The sequence below is a fragment of the Squalius cephalus genome (genome assembly GCF_949319135.1).
Source record: "Squalius cephalus genome assembly, chromosome: 21".
Classification (NCBI taxonomy): Eukaryota; Metazoa; Chordata; class Actinopteri; order Cypriniformes; family Leuciscidae; genus Squalius; species Squalius cephalus.
This window is the reverse complement of record NC_137142.1, coordinates 17655607-17673348: the sequence shown is the minus strand read 5'-3', so window position 1 is coordinate 17673348 and position 17742 is coordinate 17655607. Positions and strand designations below refer to the sequence as shown.

The window sequence follows — 17742 nt, the reverse complement described above, 5'->3', positions numbered from 1 at the left end:
TCATCTAGCAGTATCAGAAATTAAGTTTAAGACAATAAGCTGTTACCTATCAAATTAAATCAGAATCAATCAACCAAAAAAGTATTGATTTCCCGAAGTGGTATTTAGATGTATTTACAAACTGTTTAATGCTGTGGCTTTATTTTGCAATAGCATTAATTAATTTGATTTCAGCTTCATCCCTTGTTCAAAACTCAGCGTGCTGTCTAAAATAAAAGTTATGACTGCTGTATGATGAGCCGTTTTCTCATTTTTCTACTTTTAATATTAAATCGAAAACTAATGAACCAGGTGAATGTACACGGACCACAGTCTTGTACCTTTGTCTTTTTTCAAATACTTTTTTGCTTCAAATAAAAGTTTGTAATGTTGTGATTCACCTCATAGCTGGTTGGCTTGGTTCATGGCTTATAGCGCTTTAACAAAGTCTTTTTTTAAAATCACAATAGGAAAAATGATTCGAAAATATTTCCGTAACCAACACCGTTTAAAAAGTGAGCGTACACTAATGCGCTCTGTTCCATTTAGTGCAACTAGTGGTGCAAAAATCACACACTTAACCTTTAAAACTTTAAATGGAAATTCAGATCTATTTTCTAAATGAAAAAAAAAAAAAATTCACTCGGACGTATGTCACAGTACGGAAGAAAAGATCTGTCACTACTTTCGTTACATTGCGACTTTAACACACTCTCTGTACTTCTGTCTCTCACTCGATCTCAGACATAGATGAGTGTCAGTCCTCTCCCTGTTCGTATGGAGCCACATGTGTGGATGAGATTAATGGATATCGCTGTCTGTGCCCAGTGGGACGAGCTGGACCGCGCTGCCAGGAGTGTGAGTTCCCACTGACAGACCACCCTACTTGTTTGCATTATGAGAAATGAAGTGTTGAAAATCTTTGCTGTCTACTCATGCTGTGTGAACACACCTTAACTTGAGCCAAACAAAACTGGACCAGACTAAATTGCCTGTTTCAACAAAGTTCAACAAGAGTCTGTGGTAGTACTGCAAGGGTTTGTGGGGAAAAAATGAAATATGTGTTCAACAAAAACACATTGATACGTCACTGATACATTCAGCGAAATGTTTCATTGTCCCTCCCACATTAAGAAAATGTTATGATTATTAATTAATTAAAATCACTCAATTATGTACAATATATAACAGAGGTCCACGGCTCCATTTATTTGTTCAAAAACACAGAGTTATTTAAAATGTTTTCTATTTTAATATATTTTTATTCCTGTGATGGCAAAGCTGAATTTTCAGCATCATTACTCCAGACTTCAGTGTCACATGCTCCTTAGAAATTATTCTAATATGCTGATTTGATTTGCTGCTCAATAAACACATATTATTATTATTATCAGTATTTAAAAGTTGTGCTGTTTAATATTTTTCTGGAAACCATTATTTTTGATTCATCGAAACCTTATAAATGTATTTTACTGTCAAGTTAATGCATCCCTACTGAATAAAAGTATTAATTTTAGAAAAAACAATTACTGACCCCAAACTTTTGAACAGTACTGCAACTTTCAAGATCTGATCTCTCTTTCTCTCTCTGTGTTCCTCTCCATCTCTTGTCATCTGTAGTCATTGGTGTTGGAAAGGCATGCGATCGCTCAGGGTTGCAGCTTCTTCACGGTGACCGTTGGGAGGATGGGTGCAACAGCTGTCAGTGCATGAACGGAAACATCAAATGCACTAAAGTGAGTCCTATGATCTACCTCAGACTGTGCTACTGTACCAACCTAATCTTACAGTCCAATTGTAGTCACATTCAGTGTAAAATGTTATTGTTGTAAGGAGTTAAAAAGGTTCAAATGCATCTCACAAACTTAAAATATCAATCTCACCAACATAATTTTTTTTTGCATAAAGAAAATGACGCCTCCATGTAGTTCCATGAATTATTTTATTCATTATTTATTTTTATCTATTTATAGATTCTTCATTAAGTTTTTTTTTTTTATTGTGACCGCAGGTGCGTTGTGGTCGTAAGCCCTGCATGTTGCAGTCAGACTCTGGTGAGCCACAGCGCCCCCTGTGTCCACTAGGACAGGAGTGTGTAGCGCATCATTTCCTGTCTTGCCTTCGTCCACCCTGCAGTCAGCTGGGAATATGCTCCACCTCTGAACGTCTACTACAGCCCATCAGCACTCAGTGCCTACCCAACAACGGCTACCGAGATGATAACTGTGCTCATGTTACGCTTGTATTTGACTCTGACAGTGTCCCGCAGGTAAGAGGTTTTCATTTAGTAAATGCTGCAAGTATTGAAAGACACACACATCTTATTAACTCACATAAACATGATTTCCAACCAAAACACCAACATTTGTGGCATGTTCGTGGGGTTGTTTAACAGGGCACAACTGCTGAAGGTGTTTGCGCAGAGCTAACGTACCTGCCAATCACACGAACCCTGGCCAAAGACCACACCCTTTCCATTCTTTGTGACCAATCACCGTCCAGCCGCAATGCCGTGGAGGTTGCTATGGTGAGCTCACTCTCTTCAACCATCAGTCTTTAATCCTATGAAATGACCTCATCGGTTGTAAACAAGCCGGTACCCATGTTCAATCTCAGAGCTGCTAAGAAAAAAAGCAACACGTCTTGACGTACAACATAAAAACACTGGTAACAAGCTAAGGAAAAATCTTAACAATGAAGATTTTAGTGACATTTTAGTTTTCACATGACAATAAATAGATACTGCACTTTACTGTATCTTTTGCACTTTAACTGATGTTTTCTGATCTGTTTTTTGTCTTGTGTGCCACAGAAAAAAGTCTAAATGAGTAGTATGTCGCAAGTCTGATCTCTATTCTTAAACACAACTCAAAATGCATTCAAACTAAATAGTAAAAGTTTTTTATGATCAATTAGCAACTGCTATTAATGGACACGCCTCCAACTTGGAAAGTTGGGCCTGCTTAAGTTTTCTTCTGCTAAACACAACTGTGGTTACATTTATGTGGACTTGTCTCGTATAAGCAATCACTCTGACATTTCTTGAATGCAGCATAAAACAGTGTGTATGAAATTTTCATCCTGTAACACGCTCTTCCTGAAACCATCACATCTGTTTTCCTTCACTTTGGAGTGTTTATTTCTCTCTTTCCATCTCGTTTCTGCTTTAAAACATTTCCCTGCTTGTATTCCAGTTTGCATTCCTTCAAAAAAGGCACTTTAAATCAGTCAAATGGCTTCAAAAGAGTGCTTGTAAAAATTTTAAATCAAGACTTTATCTAAATGTTTGTTTCACAGAAAAAAGAAAAAAAAAATCCAGCTTTTCATCTTTAACATACCTCACCTGTCCTGCTCTACACCCTCTCATCTTTCTCTCTCTCTCTTTCTCCTTCACTCGCTCTGAGACCATTGCTGTAGTAATCTTGGGGAAAGGTCTGGTCCTCTACTTTAAGCCCTTAATGGCCAGAATCTTAGTTCTACTCTTTCTGTGATGTTGTAATGCTCTCAAGATTTATGTTGTAACATTGAAAGATTTCCGGAAAAGGAGCGGTAACCTTTTATGGTTTGAGCTCTCATAAGACTTTGCTTTGTGCTGATGTTTTAAACTCAGCACTGGGACGTCCCCTGTTGAATCCAGTGTGGTTATACTCTGACTATTACCACAGAAAAATTACATGTGGCTGGTCATGAAATTTAAGGGAAAGGTGAATAACTTGCTCAGTCAGGTCTTACTTCTTTCATTTCTGATTATTCAATTATTTCATTTCAGTTATTTTTACTCTAAATGCCTCTTAGCAATCACTCTGACATAACTTGAAGGCAAACAGTAGGCTACATAATTTATGCTGTCTTTCTTCCTTAGTCATTCCAACATGTCCCCATCATTCCTCCTCTTTTCTCTGACTCTACTTTTTTCTAGTTATTCAGTTTAAATTTTAGAGTGCTTTCTTATGAAAACCAAAGAGGATAAAAAAAAAAATCGTATTACTTTGTTTATATCCTGGTTCAAATTAGATTTTCCCTTTATAGTTATCCTAATAGGATAAGGAATTTTTCGTTGCGTGTTACATAATCCTATGTGTGTTTTATCGGTTTAATTTGCGGTTGAACATTTTCCTGGATGTCGCAGTCTGTATTCTGTGATTGCCTGTTTCAATAGTAAGGTTGTGTCTGCTAAATGGCTCTTAGTTGTTGTTGTCTTTTATGTAACTGTGTAACTATACATTTGTGTACTGTCTTTTTAGGGCCAAATAGCATTACATTGACTTTTTGAGTTTCCCAACAAGTGATATAATTATGTTTAATTAGTGTTGTAATATGGTTCGGTCTAATTAGTTTGACAGTGCTGTTCTGTTCCAAAGTGGGTGTCTAAGTAAAACATCAGGACTAAAGCTGAGAGAAATGACTTGAGTCTGCACATTTTCATTTGCTCTTTTTCATTCTCTCTCTTTTGTTTTCCTCAGTCATATGAGCAAAACAGCTTTGTTGAGGGACGAGCTCATATACAGGATGTTGTCCGCTCCATCATTGATGTTCTGTCCAAACTTCACAACAGCACGTTACTGTTGGCTGTGAGAGAGGTCAGAGTTGACACTCAGGACCCGCGTCCCCAAGCTGGTGAGTGAGATCCTTTCTCTTTTCACCTGCTCATCCTTTCTCACTCTTTCAATCCTTTTTCTTATGTTGCCATTCAAAAGTTTAGGGTCAGTATGCTTTATTTATTCAGCAACGATGCATTAAATTGATCAAATGTGACAAAGACATTTACAATGTTACAAAAGACGATGTTACAACTGTTTTCAACATTGATAATAAGAAATGTTTCCTGAGCAGCAAATCAGCATAATAGAATTATTTCTGCAGGATCATGTGACACTAAAAACTAGAGTAATGATGCTGAAAATGCAGCTTTGGCATCACAGGAATAAATGACATTTTAAATGGGAATAATATTTAATTTTTTTTAACTGTATTCATTTTTGTCTCTCTCGCTACAGGTTACCTCATCCCGTTGCTGTGTGTGTTGTTTGTGGTATTATGGATCTCATGTGTCATCGTGTGCGTGTGGTGGTTCCGGAGACGCAGGAAAGCGAGACAAAGAGAGGACACGCAGATGGAGGAAAGCATCAACAACCAACGCGGGACACTACTGAGCGCTCGCACACCTCACAGAGACAACACGGACCCGCTGCAGGAGAACAAGAACCTGCTTTACCCTCTGGATCGGGTTGGAGACGGAGCTGAGCGAGAGGAAGAGGAGGAAGAGGGAGATGAAGAGAGCGACAGAGGGGTAGTTCTGCACAAGTGCTCATCTCTCGCGTGCTCTAGAGGGGACGCAGTGTACACTATTCACACTACAGCCCAAAGTCAGCCACACAGGACACACTACAGCAGCAAAGACAACCGCTGCAAGAACAATGTGAACGAGAGCTTAAGCGAGCACATGAAAGATCACTATGTATGAAAAAGCCAGACAAACTGGGAAAAAACATAAGTATTTTTTTCACTGACTGATCTGAAAGCATCTGGGGCTGGTGTGATTGGTGTTTTTCATCCTTTTTATCATCGTGTAGTCAAATGAAACGGGGATTTGTGTCACATAAATGCAGCAAATCAGACTTTCAAAGAATGGTTTTCAAAATCCTTTTCTTTTGTTTACACTTGCACTCACTTTCCTTAAAAAGAAGGACATTTTTACACAAGGCTGAACTTTGAGATTATGTCTGTGAACTGTGGCGAGACCTTTGACCCTTGAGGCAGCTTTAAAGTGTTTTTGATTATGTCCAGACCTGCCCAAAGTCAAGTGCTAGGAGCCGTTAAATCTTCCAGAGGTATATATATATATATATTCAAGTGCCTCATTGAACCTTCAAGACAGTTCTTACACCTTTTATATACATTTTTAATGATGATACTCAGATGTTGGTTCTTATTGTTTTTTTAAACAAATGCTACATATACACTTAAAGCCAGGGTTAGTTCACCCAAAAAAAGGTCACCATTTAGTCACCTGTGTGTCACTCTAAACCCATATGACCTTCTTTCTTCTGTTTAATACAAAAATGAACATAAGAGTTACTCAGGAACTTTCAAGCTTCAAAAGGGAAAGAGACAAAAGCTTCAAAAGAAACAACATAAAATTATCGTCAAAGTATCATAAAATACATTTGTATGGTATATTCCAAGTCTCTTGGCGCTATTTTTGGTCTATTCTTCACACAAAAATGGCGAAAAAACTAAATGGAAAAAAGTCATTATTCACTAATATCTTACATTATGTTGGGCTGTTAACTGTTCGATAAGTTTGAGACCACTAGATCAGTCCAATTAATGAACAAATCATTCAGAGCGGTTTGTGAACAAGATCAACCGATTTATTGGAAAGATCAAACTCAAAACATGAATCGGAAAATCTCTACCTCTCTCACCATGGAGATCTAGGGCGGATGTCAAGATATTCATTGAATAACAACTGAAGTTTGTCCCTGACACAAATCTATTGTAGACTTTTCAAAGATGCATTTATTTTTAAGATACTTGACAGCCTCAGTGCTTAATCACTTTCGATAAACAGAAAAAAGAAAGATTGATATGTGGAATGACATAAGGGTGACTAAATAATGACAGAATTTTCATTTTTGGATGAACTATCCCTTTAAGACTGTTAAGAAAAAAGGTTTACTTTTTCTATTATTGTTTTTGAAAATAACCGTCTTTGGGAATTGGTACTCGTAGTCCAGACAGTGAAAGAGTATTCTGACTGATACATTCTCATTCAGCTTTTGATAAGTGAAATTATAGCTAATTTTTTGTTCTTTAACATGACAGCCATATAAACAGAACAGTCAAAGTGTAAAAAAATTGAGGGCCACTTCACTCAACGCACTATTGTGTTGTCCCAAAACACTTGGCCTTTTGGTCACACAGTATGGGGAAATTATTTTAGTTCTTTAATTACAAAGAGATATAGACAAAATAGACAAAATATGCATATGTACATATGTAAATAGTGAAAAAACACAGCTGTGTATATTTGAGTTTAGTAAGTTATGTGACCTTTTTATTATTGTCATTCTTAGAATTATTACTTTTTCTTATTCTCTCCTTCAGTCGCTCTCTTTTTCAACAATGTCATTCCTTTTATTTATGTTGGTCAGAAAATGTTTTATATATAAATATGTAAAATGGCCACAGGCTGTAAGTCTGTGGGGACTTTTTAAGAAATACTCTAAACATTACATGATCTGTCTTCATCTTAGAATAGATTATCTGTTATTTTTTGTGACTTTCCTAATGAATGTCAACTAGGGATTGGACACATTGACCATGCTGAAAGTAAAAATCACTACTTCTGAAGGTCTAAAGTACTTCATTGGAGAAAGATATGCTGCGTGTCCGAGTGGCACTCGTCTCCTTGGAGAAGTCCAACACCTGCATTTTCAAGCCAATGTTCAATGTCAGTCATGATATAATTATGTGTTTCTATTAGTGTCCCAGACTGTCTGGTTTTTAAGTTGGATATTGGAAGACTTTGAAAGATTTTTTATTATTCTTATTCTTAAATGTTTTCAGAATATCATTGCTTGGTATTATGCTACAATTCAAACTGAACCACAAACGGACCAGAGTCTCTTCATGAAATGACCCAAGTCAAGAACTTAAAACACTTGAGTTTTAAGTGTATCTTCTGTCTAAGTATAGTGTTGAATATCAGATTTTATATAAAAAAATGGTACTATAATACCATTTTACAAAAGAATACTATGAGTAAAGATTTAATTATGTTTTCTGAAATCCTCCCTTGTTTTGAGGTAGCTGGGGTATATTGTTTCCTCCTTTATTTATGAGCTGTTCTGTTAAATTTGATTGGGCTCAAATCAAATACAGTTATTCAAGCTTCAAGGTTTCTGGAAGGTCAGGAAATTTGTATCAGTGCATGTTGCTGTGGCTGAATGAAGGGAAAAAATTATGTTTTTTCATTGTCACGTTTCATTTGGTGTCTTTAGTGCAGAGAAAATATTACAGTTGAATATAGAAATAATTGGATAATGCAAAATGTGACCGTAATTCAGATTTATTCACGTTTTGAATCATGCCACTCCTTAAAGGGTTAGTTCACCCAAAAATGAAAATTCTGTCATTAATTACTCACCCTTATGTCGTTCCAAACCCGTAAGACCTTTATTCATCTTTGCAACACAAATTAAGATATTGATTAAGATATTAATTTGTAGGCTGCAACGTATACTATCAAGGCCCAGGCCCTTTCAAGCCCCAGAAAGGTAGTAAAGACATTGTTAAAATAGTCCATGTGACAGTGGTTCAACCTTAATGTTATGAAGCGACGAGAATACTACCAGTCTCGGACGCTGTTCAGGTTGTAAACACAGTGCAGCGATTCCATGTCAGAACGCCGGCTCAGAGTCAGTATTGGCTCCTTATTCACTCTCAGAAAAAAAGGTACAAAAGCTGTCACTGGGACAGTACCCTTCAAAAGGGTTCTAATATGTACCATTTAGGTACTAATATGTACACGTTTGGTACCAATATGTACACGTTTGGTACCAATATGTACCTTTGAGAGACTTATATGCACTCTTTAGGTACAAAAGTGTACCTTTTGTAAAGGTACCGCCACAGTGACCGCTTTTTTACCTTTTTTTCTGAGAGTGACACACGCGTGCATCGTAAAGAAGAGAAAGAGAAGAATTTGTTGAATAAAGTCTTTTTGGGGTAATTTGGTGCTCAAAAAGTATTCTCATTGCTTCGTAACATTAAGGTTGAATCACTGTAGTCACATGGACTATTTTAACAATGTCTTATACCTTTCTGGGCATTGAAAGTGGAAATAACTTTGCAGTCTATGTTGGGTCAGAAAGCTCTCGGATTTCATCAAAAATATCTTAATTTGTGTACCGAAGATGAACGACATGAGGGTGAGTATAACGACAGAATTTTTATGTGAACCAACTCTTTAAATAAAGTTTCATTATTGTATAAAAAACCTCCAAAAATCCATTACATTACTGGCTGTGATTATTCTACATGCACTGATGCTCATACTGAATCTGAATTTTATTTGTTACATCTGTTTGATTTTCCCAACAAGTATTTATTAAAGAATTTTGTACCTATGAGGTTTACACTTTCATTTCGATTGTAGCATTTTTCCATTTCCAGACCCAAAATTCAAGCTTAGGTCTCATCTGTCAGCTGCTGACATCATGCATGAGGGTGAAATCCAAAGATGGAGAAGAATCCTCAAAGTTGAAGAGGCTGATAACAAGAGTTTTGTTTTGACTCAGTCAGAGTAACGATGTGTATCACCTCTTTTAAAGATTAACCTGCTCTAACTCATCCTAGGACTCGTGGCTTTAATTTCCAAGAAAAAAGAAGAAGAAGTGGGACACACCCACATTTCTTTTCAGAAACCTTCACCTCGGATTATCAAATCCTTCTGGAGGACGAGGATGTAAAGGGGGACTTCAAAGATTTGGAATATGTAGCATTAGGAGTTATGATTCAGATAATCCATAAAGTAACACCATTTAAAGGCTCAGAAAGGAGGTATTAAATCAATCAAAAGTGACAGTAAAGACTTTAACATTGTTTTAAAATATTTTATTTTAAAACAATTCGATTTTAATTAAATATTGTTCATTTCAACTTTCTATTCATCAAAGAATCCTGAAAAAATAAATGTATCAGTTTTTCAACACTGAAGACTGGATCTGCTGAAAAAAACAGCTTTGCCATTGCAGGAATAAATTACATATTAACATAAAAATTCCATATAGTTTTTACTATATTTCTCAAACAAATGTGCAGCTTTTGTGAGCATAAGAGACTTTCTTTTCTTTCTTGATCAAAAAAGTTGATCAAGGTGTTCAGAATGGATTGCAAATTACAGACAGGTGGATTAAATTGAGATACTAAAGTCTGCAGGACGCTGGCCCTCCAGGACTGGAGTTGAAGAGCCCTGCTCTAACACCACAAATGGCTACAATCAACCATTCAGTAGCTAATCAAAAGACCCTTGGTCTGAACTCTGGGAGTGTTTTTCTCTGTGTACTGTAATATATACTTTATTGGGAGAGCAGGTGCTGGTAAACCTACTGTATGGTGGGACATTAAGTGTACTTGACTTCTAATGTCAACAGTAGTAGGTTTACCTGTACTATACGTACTTCGGCGTTACTTTATTTCAGCGAGCTTTGATTTGTTGGATGTTTGCTCCATGCTAAGCTGTCGTATTATTGCTGAGTCAGCAGTGGTATCAAATTCACAATCCGAGCTGCATGCACAGACATAAAGAAAAGAATTTAGCGAACAAATTTGTTCTGCCAACAGAGGAAGCTGCCAACAGGCATCTGGCAGCTCGGACTTCAGTAGCCTACCTGAAACCTGAGGTAAACCTCACATTCTGGTTTTATAAGCAGAGAGAATGACAAAGAGAGAAAAAAAGAGTCAAAAGTGATCTTGCTCTTTGTCTGCACTGCAATGAATTTCAATATTAAAGAGTCAGTATATCTGAAGTTGTTGAGAGAACATGAATGGTAAGCTTTTGAGTCAACGGATCTAAAAGGCTACAAAGGAGGAGAACCACTGCACATTTAACTTATTTATATACAGTACACTGTAAAAATTCAAGGCAACATTATGCATTCAAATGTTTAAGTTCTCTTAACTGTTGTCTTAAAGGGTTAGTTCACCCAAAAATAAAAATTATCCTATAATTTACTCGCCCTCAAGCCATCCAAGGTGTATATGTCCTAGATGTTTCTTCTTTCAGCCAAACACAATCGGAGGAACATAAAAAAATATCCTGGCTCTTCCAAGCTTTATAATTGGAGTGAATGGTGCCCAGTTTGAAGCCCAAAAAAGTGCATCCATTCATCATAAAAGTAATCCATAGAGCTCCAGGGTGTTAATAAAGGCCTTCTGAAGTGGACTGGTAACGTCTGTCAGCGCGTTAAAAAAGCGTCGAGTTCCGGCGATGTAGGAGTATCGTAAGCTTAGGTGAGAGTAGACGTCTCTCATGGTTCAAAGGGCAGGGCAACAAACTCAAGCTCCTTCGACATTTCTTTTTAAAATTTCTCATTTTAGACTCATTTAGACATTCGTGACCAATGTTTTGTTTTGCTCTATCCTCTGCACTTCTGTGTTCGTCAATACATCATGCGTCGGGTCAGGGGTTACTCTTCAGCCGGAACTAGACTGCATTATGGTCGTTACTAAGCCAGTGATTATAGTATATAAATTATAAACATGGATATTTGTCTTTAAAAAATGTATCGCTTCGTTTAAAAGGGCCTTTATTAACCCCCTGGAGCCCGTATGGATTATTTTTATGATGGATCGATTGCCTTTTTTGGGCTTCAAAATCTCATGGCTCTACTCATTCCATTTTAAAGTTTAGAAGAGACAGAAGATTGTGTTTTTCTGAAAGAAGAAAGTCATATAGACCTATGGCTTGAGACCGAGTGAATTATGGGATCATTTTCATTTTTGGGTGAACTAAACCTTTAATAATTGGCCTTCTGCCAACTACAGATTCTTTTGTTCACATCACAACACAAAAATAACTAAAAATAATGTCAAAACAACAACAAAAATTTCAAGTCAGCAAACAGCAAAACTATAATCCTATAACAGTAAATTACATAATTTATTTATGCTGCAATGCATGCTGGGAAACATTCCAGCAATATGTTCATTTCTTCTAAATGAAATTCTTTAAGACTAACTGTATGTTTGACTAGTTGGGACAACATTTTGGAAAATTCTGTAGGTCTAACAGGGTTTTTTTATAGTTTCAAATAATTCATGTTTCTTGTTTGTGACTCAAAAGGTCCCATATACTGGAAAATGTGTTGTTTACAGTGTACAAAAAAAGTAAAAATATGGTCTTGAAACCACCTTGAAACCAACATATTTGTATATGTTGAAATTGTTTGATTGGCATGCATCCTTTATTTTATGGCTAATCCTAACCTAATCTGCTGCATTCAATATAATAAAAACATATATATAAAACACAAATACATAGTACATAAACATTTCACATCAAGTCAATGCAAATCTCTGTAAGTGGAAGGAACCGATCACTTTTTACAGTGTACTTTTACCAGTTGAGGCTGTTAAAATGTTGGACATTTTACATGCAGACGAGTTCATGAAACACTAAGGGATCCATGCTTGGATTTCCAATGGGAGACTAAAGATGTGTCAAAGCCTGTATTTCACTTGTCTCAATACCTTAATTGTTTGTGGGAACAGCTGAAGACCCTCTGCGGGTTTAAGACCATGCTGGCATTGAACACATCCCAGAATTCCTCTTGGTCTCAAATGAACTTCATTCATTTAGTGCTGGCAAAAAAACTACAGCAGCTGCCAATCGAAACTCTTCTTGTCCTAAAACGTTCATTCCTATCTGTGGTTTAAAACCACATGATGAAATACTGCAAAACTGTAGAATATCATCCCCCCCAAAAACAAAACACTATTTGCTTCAAGCACAAATAGTTGGGCATTTTAAGGCGTGAGTTTCTGAGAAACTGAATGGACAATGATTGTATTATTATGCTGATTAATCATTAAATTCCTGCTCTGCATTCTTGGGCATGTTTTGATCTGCCCTCTTAACTTGTGCCATATATGAAGAGCTGTGCGGGTCTACATTAAACATGATTTAGGACTATTAGAGAAGACTCTACCAACATATTTACCATATCTCATCACTTTATCACATCACAGAGTTCAGAGATTTACAAGCGGCCCAAGCCGCTGGCACAAAGCAAGACATACTGTATGAAAGTTTTAGATTTACAGAACGGGTGCACACACTCAGATCTCGAAATATAGAGATATCTTAAAACCGAATAACAGCATCTGTGAAATAAATCTTTCAAACCTCAAAGGTTTTATCAGGTTGAGATATGAGCTTAAACTTAGCAAACGCATCTGAGAATGTGTGTTCAGATGATCTCTGCTTACAAAAGTCATGTAGCAGCATGGATCACATTTTACACACGCACACACATACACGCCCCACCCAAAATTAAATCTCTATTTGGGAAAAAGGCTGCTGGAGTGATTTTCATTTGATGTTAGGACAAGAAAAGACCTGTGTTATTCCAGGCCCTGACACAGAGGGTGTTACGTTCACCGCTCTACTGACGCGATTAAGATCTCATGTCCAGTGTTATCCCAGATAATAAATATGAGCTAAGCAACTCTTCCTTTCCTTTTCTCCATTTTAGGGTGGAACCATGTTTACGGTAATGAAGAAAAGAAAAGCAAGGTAAACAGTATGCTATTCGACACTCATGTGCGCGCCCATACACACACACACACACGCACAAACACACACACACGCACACACACACACGCGCACACACACACACGCACACACACACCGACTTGGCAATTCCTCCATCTCTTTTTCCAGAAGAAATTTTTCTGAACCTGCAACAAATTTTGGAAACAGGATATGATGTCACATTCTAGGGCTTTTGTTTTTAATAAATATTAAATTATAAATGATAAATAAAAAATATATTTTTAAAGTACCGTCTAATCCACTTTCTTGCAAGACTGCCAAACATGCAGCTTTATATTCTTTGTAGACGTAACCTGCGATACTTTGAGCCTCCATTGGACAAACGTTGTTTCACTATGTATAAATATGTATGTATATAAATCAGCAAACTTTTAAATGTAGCAAAAGCCATGTATTTAAATGTATGCATAACCTGGTCGGCCACATACCTAAACACCATCTTCAACCAGTCGAGACCATTATGCAGGTATTTTCAATAGTGTTAATAACAGAATAGAAACGAAATCCTAACATAATTGGACATTAAACACTAGTCTTGCTAAAAAACATAAATAAACATTTGCACTCCCTATCAAGAAGTCCCATGCAAAGCATGCTGGGAACTAGAAATCCCCAACCTAGTTTCAACCACAAACGTTATTAATGTAGTCCCATAATTAAGTAGATTGAACACAATGAAATGAAACGTGACAAATGATCATAAAATTAAATTGAACAACCATCATTTGTGTACCATCTCTGGCCCTGCTTATCTCCACTTGTCTCCACATAATTACTCTGAGTGCTGATAGCACAACTACAACAGAGTCTCCAACAGGTCATTTCCATCAAAGGTCACGTACTAAATGAGGCCTGCACAGTTGCCATTTGTGTAATGGAGAAGATTAGCTACATAATGGGAAAAACTGATCCAAGATCAGCTCTTAATTGAAGGTCTACTCATAACAGATTGTTCAACATATACCACTGTATCTTCACTCTATCAGTGGGCTGTGTCTGAATCTGTGTGATTCAAGGCCAGGTGTAGAAGTTACTCACAGATGATGTTGTGTAGTGGGTAACGCTCAAGGTTGGTGATATTTATGGAACATGCCCTTGTCCCGAGAACACAATTCAAACTATCAGATAAAGCCTATCTTCAGTATACACTGTTCAATGTAATAATATTGAGGAAAATGTTTCCACGCAATTAGCTTTGTACAACTTCTTAGCTAGAAGTAGTTCATTTAAACAGTTTTGCTGAACTTCTTTTTATATTTATTAATATATATAATGCATGAGATCAGCAAGTAAGAGGAGAATAGTCTCAATATTTGCATTAGCCCAGCTATTGTCCATTAGGTCAAGCAACATCACCACAGTTGTCATTCACGTAGTCACACAGAACCTAAACACAAGCTGCACACTTCAGCACAACTAAACAAATAAATAAATCCAACATACAGTAAACTCTACTAAATCTCCAACAAACCTGCACATTCAACTCTAGCATGTCTTTCCCCTTTACTCATAAGAACATAAAATAACACTTAACTTTGACATTTCCTATCCAAATGCCTTATTGTATGATAAGGTGCATGTTTGTTTTTGTAAACCCACCGCAGTAAAAAGCAGCGTGTGTCCATGAGCACATACATGTGTCTGAGCGATCGTTCAGCTGTCTTTCCTAACGCAGCTGTCCGTTGTCATACAGGCAGCTGCCACCGTCAACCTATCAATGAATCATTACTCCTTTACATAAACAAACCATGGGAGTGTGTGCTTTTTCAAATACAAGTATTGTGTTACAGCAAATGTTAAGATTGCCTGTTCTCCTTCCTTTGGTCTATGTGTCTGTATGCGAGTTAGTTGAACATATTTATGGATAATGATGGATGCATTGTAGTGTAACTTTGTATGGGCTGCAGGGTCAGTGTCGAAAATGAGTTTGAGAAGCTATCCTGCATCTCAATTGCCTTTGTGAGAAGTACTGAACTACTGAATCCTTTTAGTGTCAAGTGTGAAGCAGGGTGGATGGTTTCTCGCAGATACAAGGTGCTCGGGAACACTTTGCACTTGCCTTTGTGTAAGCTGAATTCACCAGAAAAGAGACAGACCAGTGATTTAATCAATGGTGCATCTCATTACACACCAGCTTTGCCTCTGTGCACCTACTGTGCACGCACAAGCATCTGTGGTAAGAGGTCTCTCTGAAACTGAAATCAGATGCGTACAGTAACCCCACCAACGCTGAACATTTTGCTTCGGCCTTGAAGCCGTAACTATGCTGTTCTAATAAGATATTTGAAATTAAGAAAATATATTTTCAAAATAAGTGTGCATGTTGTAGATCTATAACCTTACAGTGTCATATTTAAGTGAGTGTCTGTAAGTTAGTGTTAGTGTTCTCTCATATCTCTGGCGATAGTTAAGTTGCAGCTGTTACTCTCAGATGAGTCCAGTCATTCCTCAGCTGTCCCACTTCAGATCACTGAACATGTGCATGTGTCCGTTTCTTCAAAGGAAACTCACTAACCTCACTAAACCACTGAAATGTAGGTAAAGTTACATTAACTGATATTACAGAAACATATGTTTATTCTACACACACACACACAGCAATTAATAATGGCAGCAAAGTTTCCATAAATTTCACGTTTCAGTGACTAGTTTCACTCTGACAGCTGGTTCTTGAGATGCAAAGTGTTCCTCCCACTCCCTTTACCTAAACACCTTTGGGAAAAACTGTAGAAATGTTACATGGGAAAGACTTCAAAGAGATGTGCAATAACTCATCATCAGTCAAGCTGATTGCCCACTATATGAAACCGATTGTTCTGGGGGAAAAATGGGTATGTTTGATTGTATGTGTCTGTATGTGCCATGCACTGTGATTAGAACGAATTACAAAAAAAAAATAATAATAATAATAATTTTTAAATAAAATATATATATTTTTTTAATTTAGAAATGTTGCCTAACTGAAACCAAATAAGTTGAAGTACTAAAATGACTAAAACTTAAAGCCAATGGAAATATTAATTTTAAATATTATTTGAAAAATTACTTATGAAATAAATTTGAATTAAAACTAAATGGAAGCAAAAGTAAATATTAAAAAAAAATAATAATAATAATAATAATAATAATAAAAACTACAAAAGTATATAACAGATTTTCCAAAACTTAAAAATAACATTAAAACTATGCAAAGTTGTACAGTTCAGTGAACCCACATTGAAGGTAGTAGAATCATATCAAATACTGTACAATCTAATGTGTGCATGCAGGCACACACACACTCCACTGATACTGAATCCACTTCAGTGATGTCATAGTTTACACAATATATTTTTCCCTGCAGTCGTGGAAGTGTGTGTAAGGCGTGTGATTGTGCATCTCAGATGAGAGTATTATAGTGGTTTATTGATTTATTGTGAGTCTTCAGTTAGTCAAGTCTTTATTAGGGTCTGTCATTAACCAGCTTCTGTAAGATGGAAACACACTGGCAGAGTCTGGGAACTGGCCCTAGGCTGTGGGGTGTAGCCTGGGATTGTGTGTGTGTGTATGTGTGTGTGTGTGTGTGTGTGTGTGTGTGTGTGTGTGTGTGTGTGTGTGTGTGTGTGTGTTAATGGGTGTGGCAGACTACTGTCTCCCTCAATGAGACGCAGACTTTTCTCAGCCTTGGTAATGGAGCCAGTCCTAAAATAAACCATCCAACACACACAGATAAACACACACTGCAGCGTGCATTATTACTAGTAACTGCAGAATGCGTCACCTGAGACTGGATCCTTAGAGGACACAGATCAGTTCAAAGGAAACTGACCCATTAAAGTGACCACTAATGGTTGGCCACTGTGACATTAATATAGTGTCACACTGACTGTTCCATCTGAAATGTTGCCACTCCTCACTTGTGTCTGTTACGTTTTACAATGCCACATTTTGCCATCCAATAAACATTTAGCTAACTAAAATAAGAAAACGAGCATCATGTAAACATTGCGTGCAATATATGCCCATGCAAAAGTTTGGGGGTCATGGACAATACATTTTCAGCACACATCGGAGGTGAGGAGATTTTTGGTCACTGCCAAGGACATAAACTAACCCCACTCGACAACAGTCACCAAGACTATTCATTCATTGTTCCCAGAGGGTGCGAAGAAAGTTGGTAAGGCCATTAACTCAGCAGGGAGTTAAGCTGGCGGTCAACAACTGACAGATGTGATAGCACACACCATCATCATTTTTCAAAAGGATAATGTAAATGAGGCTAATGACTGAAGATGCATACAAAAATGTGTTATCTTAATTCAAAGTAAAGCTATTAATTTGTGACTCATTGTTCATATTCTAAGACTAATACAAAAAATAACAAAAGACTGTTCATTTGTGCTTTTGTAAACACTTTGCTTGCAAATGGGGCGTGTATGAGA

General features: G+C 37.0%; 1 protein-coding gene across 3 annotated transcripts in view; it reads left to right on the top strand.

Moving 5' to 3' along the window:
• jag2a (jagged canonical Notch ligand 2a) overlaps positions 1-7731 on the top strand; it is a 41408-nt gene extending 33677 nt beyond the window's left edge. For all 3 annotated transcript variants that reach the window (XM_079855726.1, XM_079855724.1, XM_079855725.1), the window contains 6 exons: positions 724-837; positions 1600-1715; positions 1991-2248; positions 2375-2506; positions 4443-4596; positions 4977-7731. In XM_079855726.1, the coding sequence (XP_079711852.1) occupies positions 724-837; positions 1600-1715; positions 1991-2248; positions 2375-2506; positions 4443-4596; positions 4977-5443 (1241 nt within the window). In that variant the 3' untranslated portion in view covers positions 5444-7731. The remainder of the gene's footprint in view (positions 1-723; positions 838-1599; positions 1716-1990; positions 2249-2374; positions 2507-4442; positions 4597-4976) is intronic.
• Positions 7732-17742: the final 10011 nt, after the last annotated feature.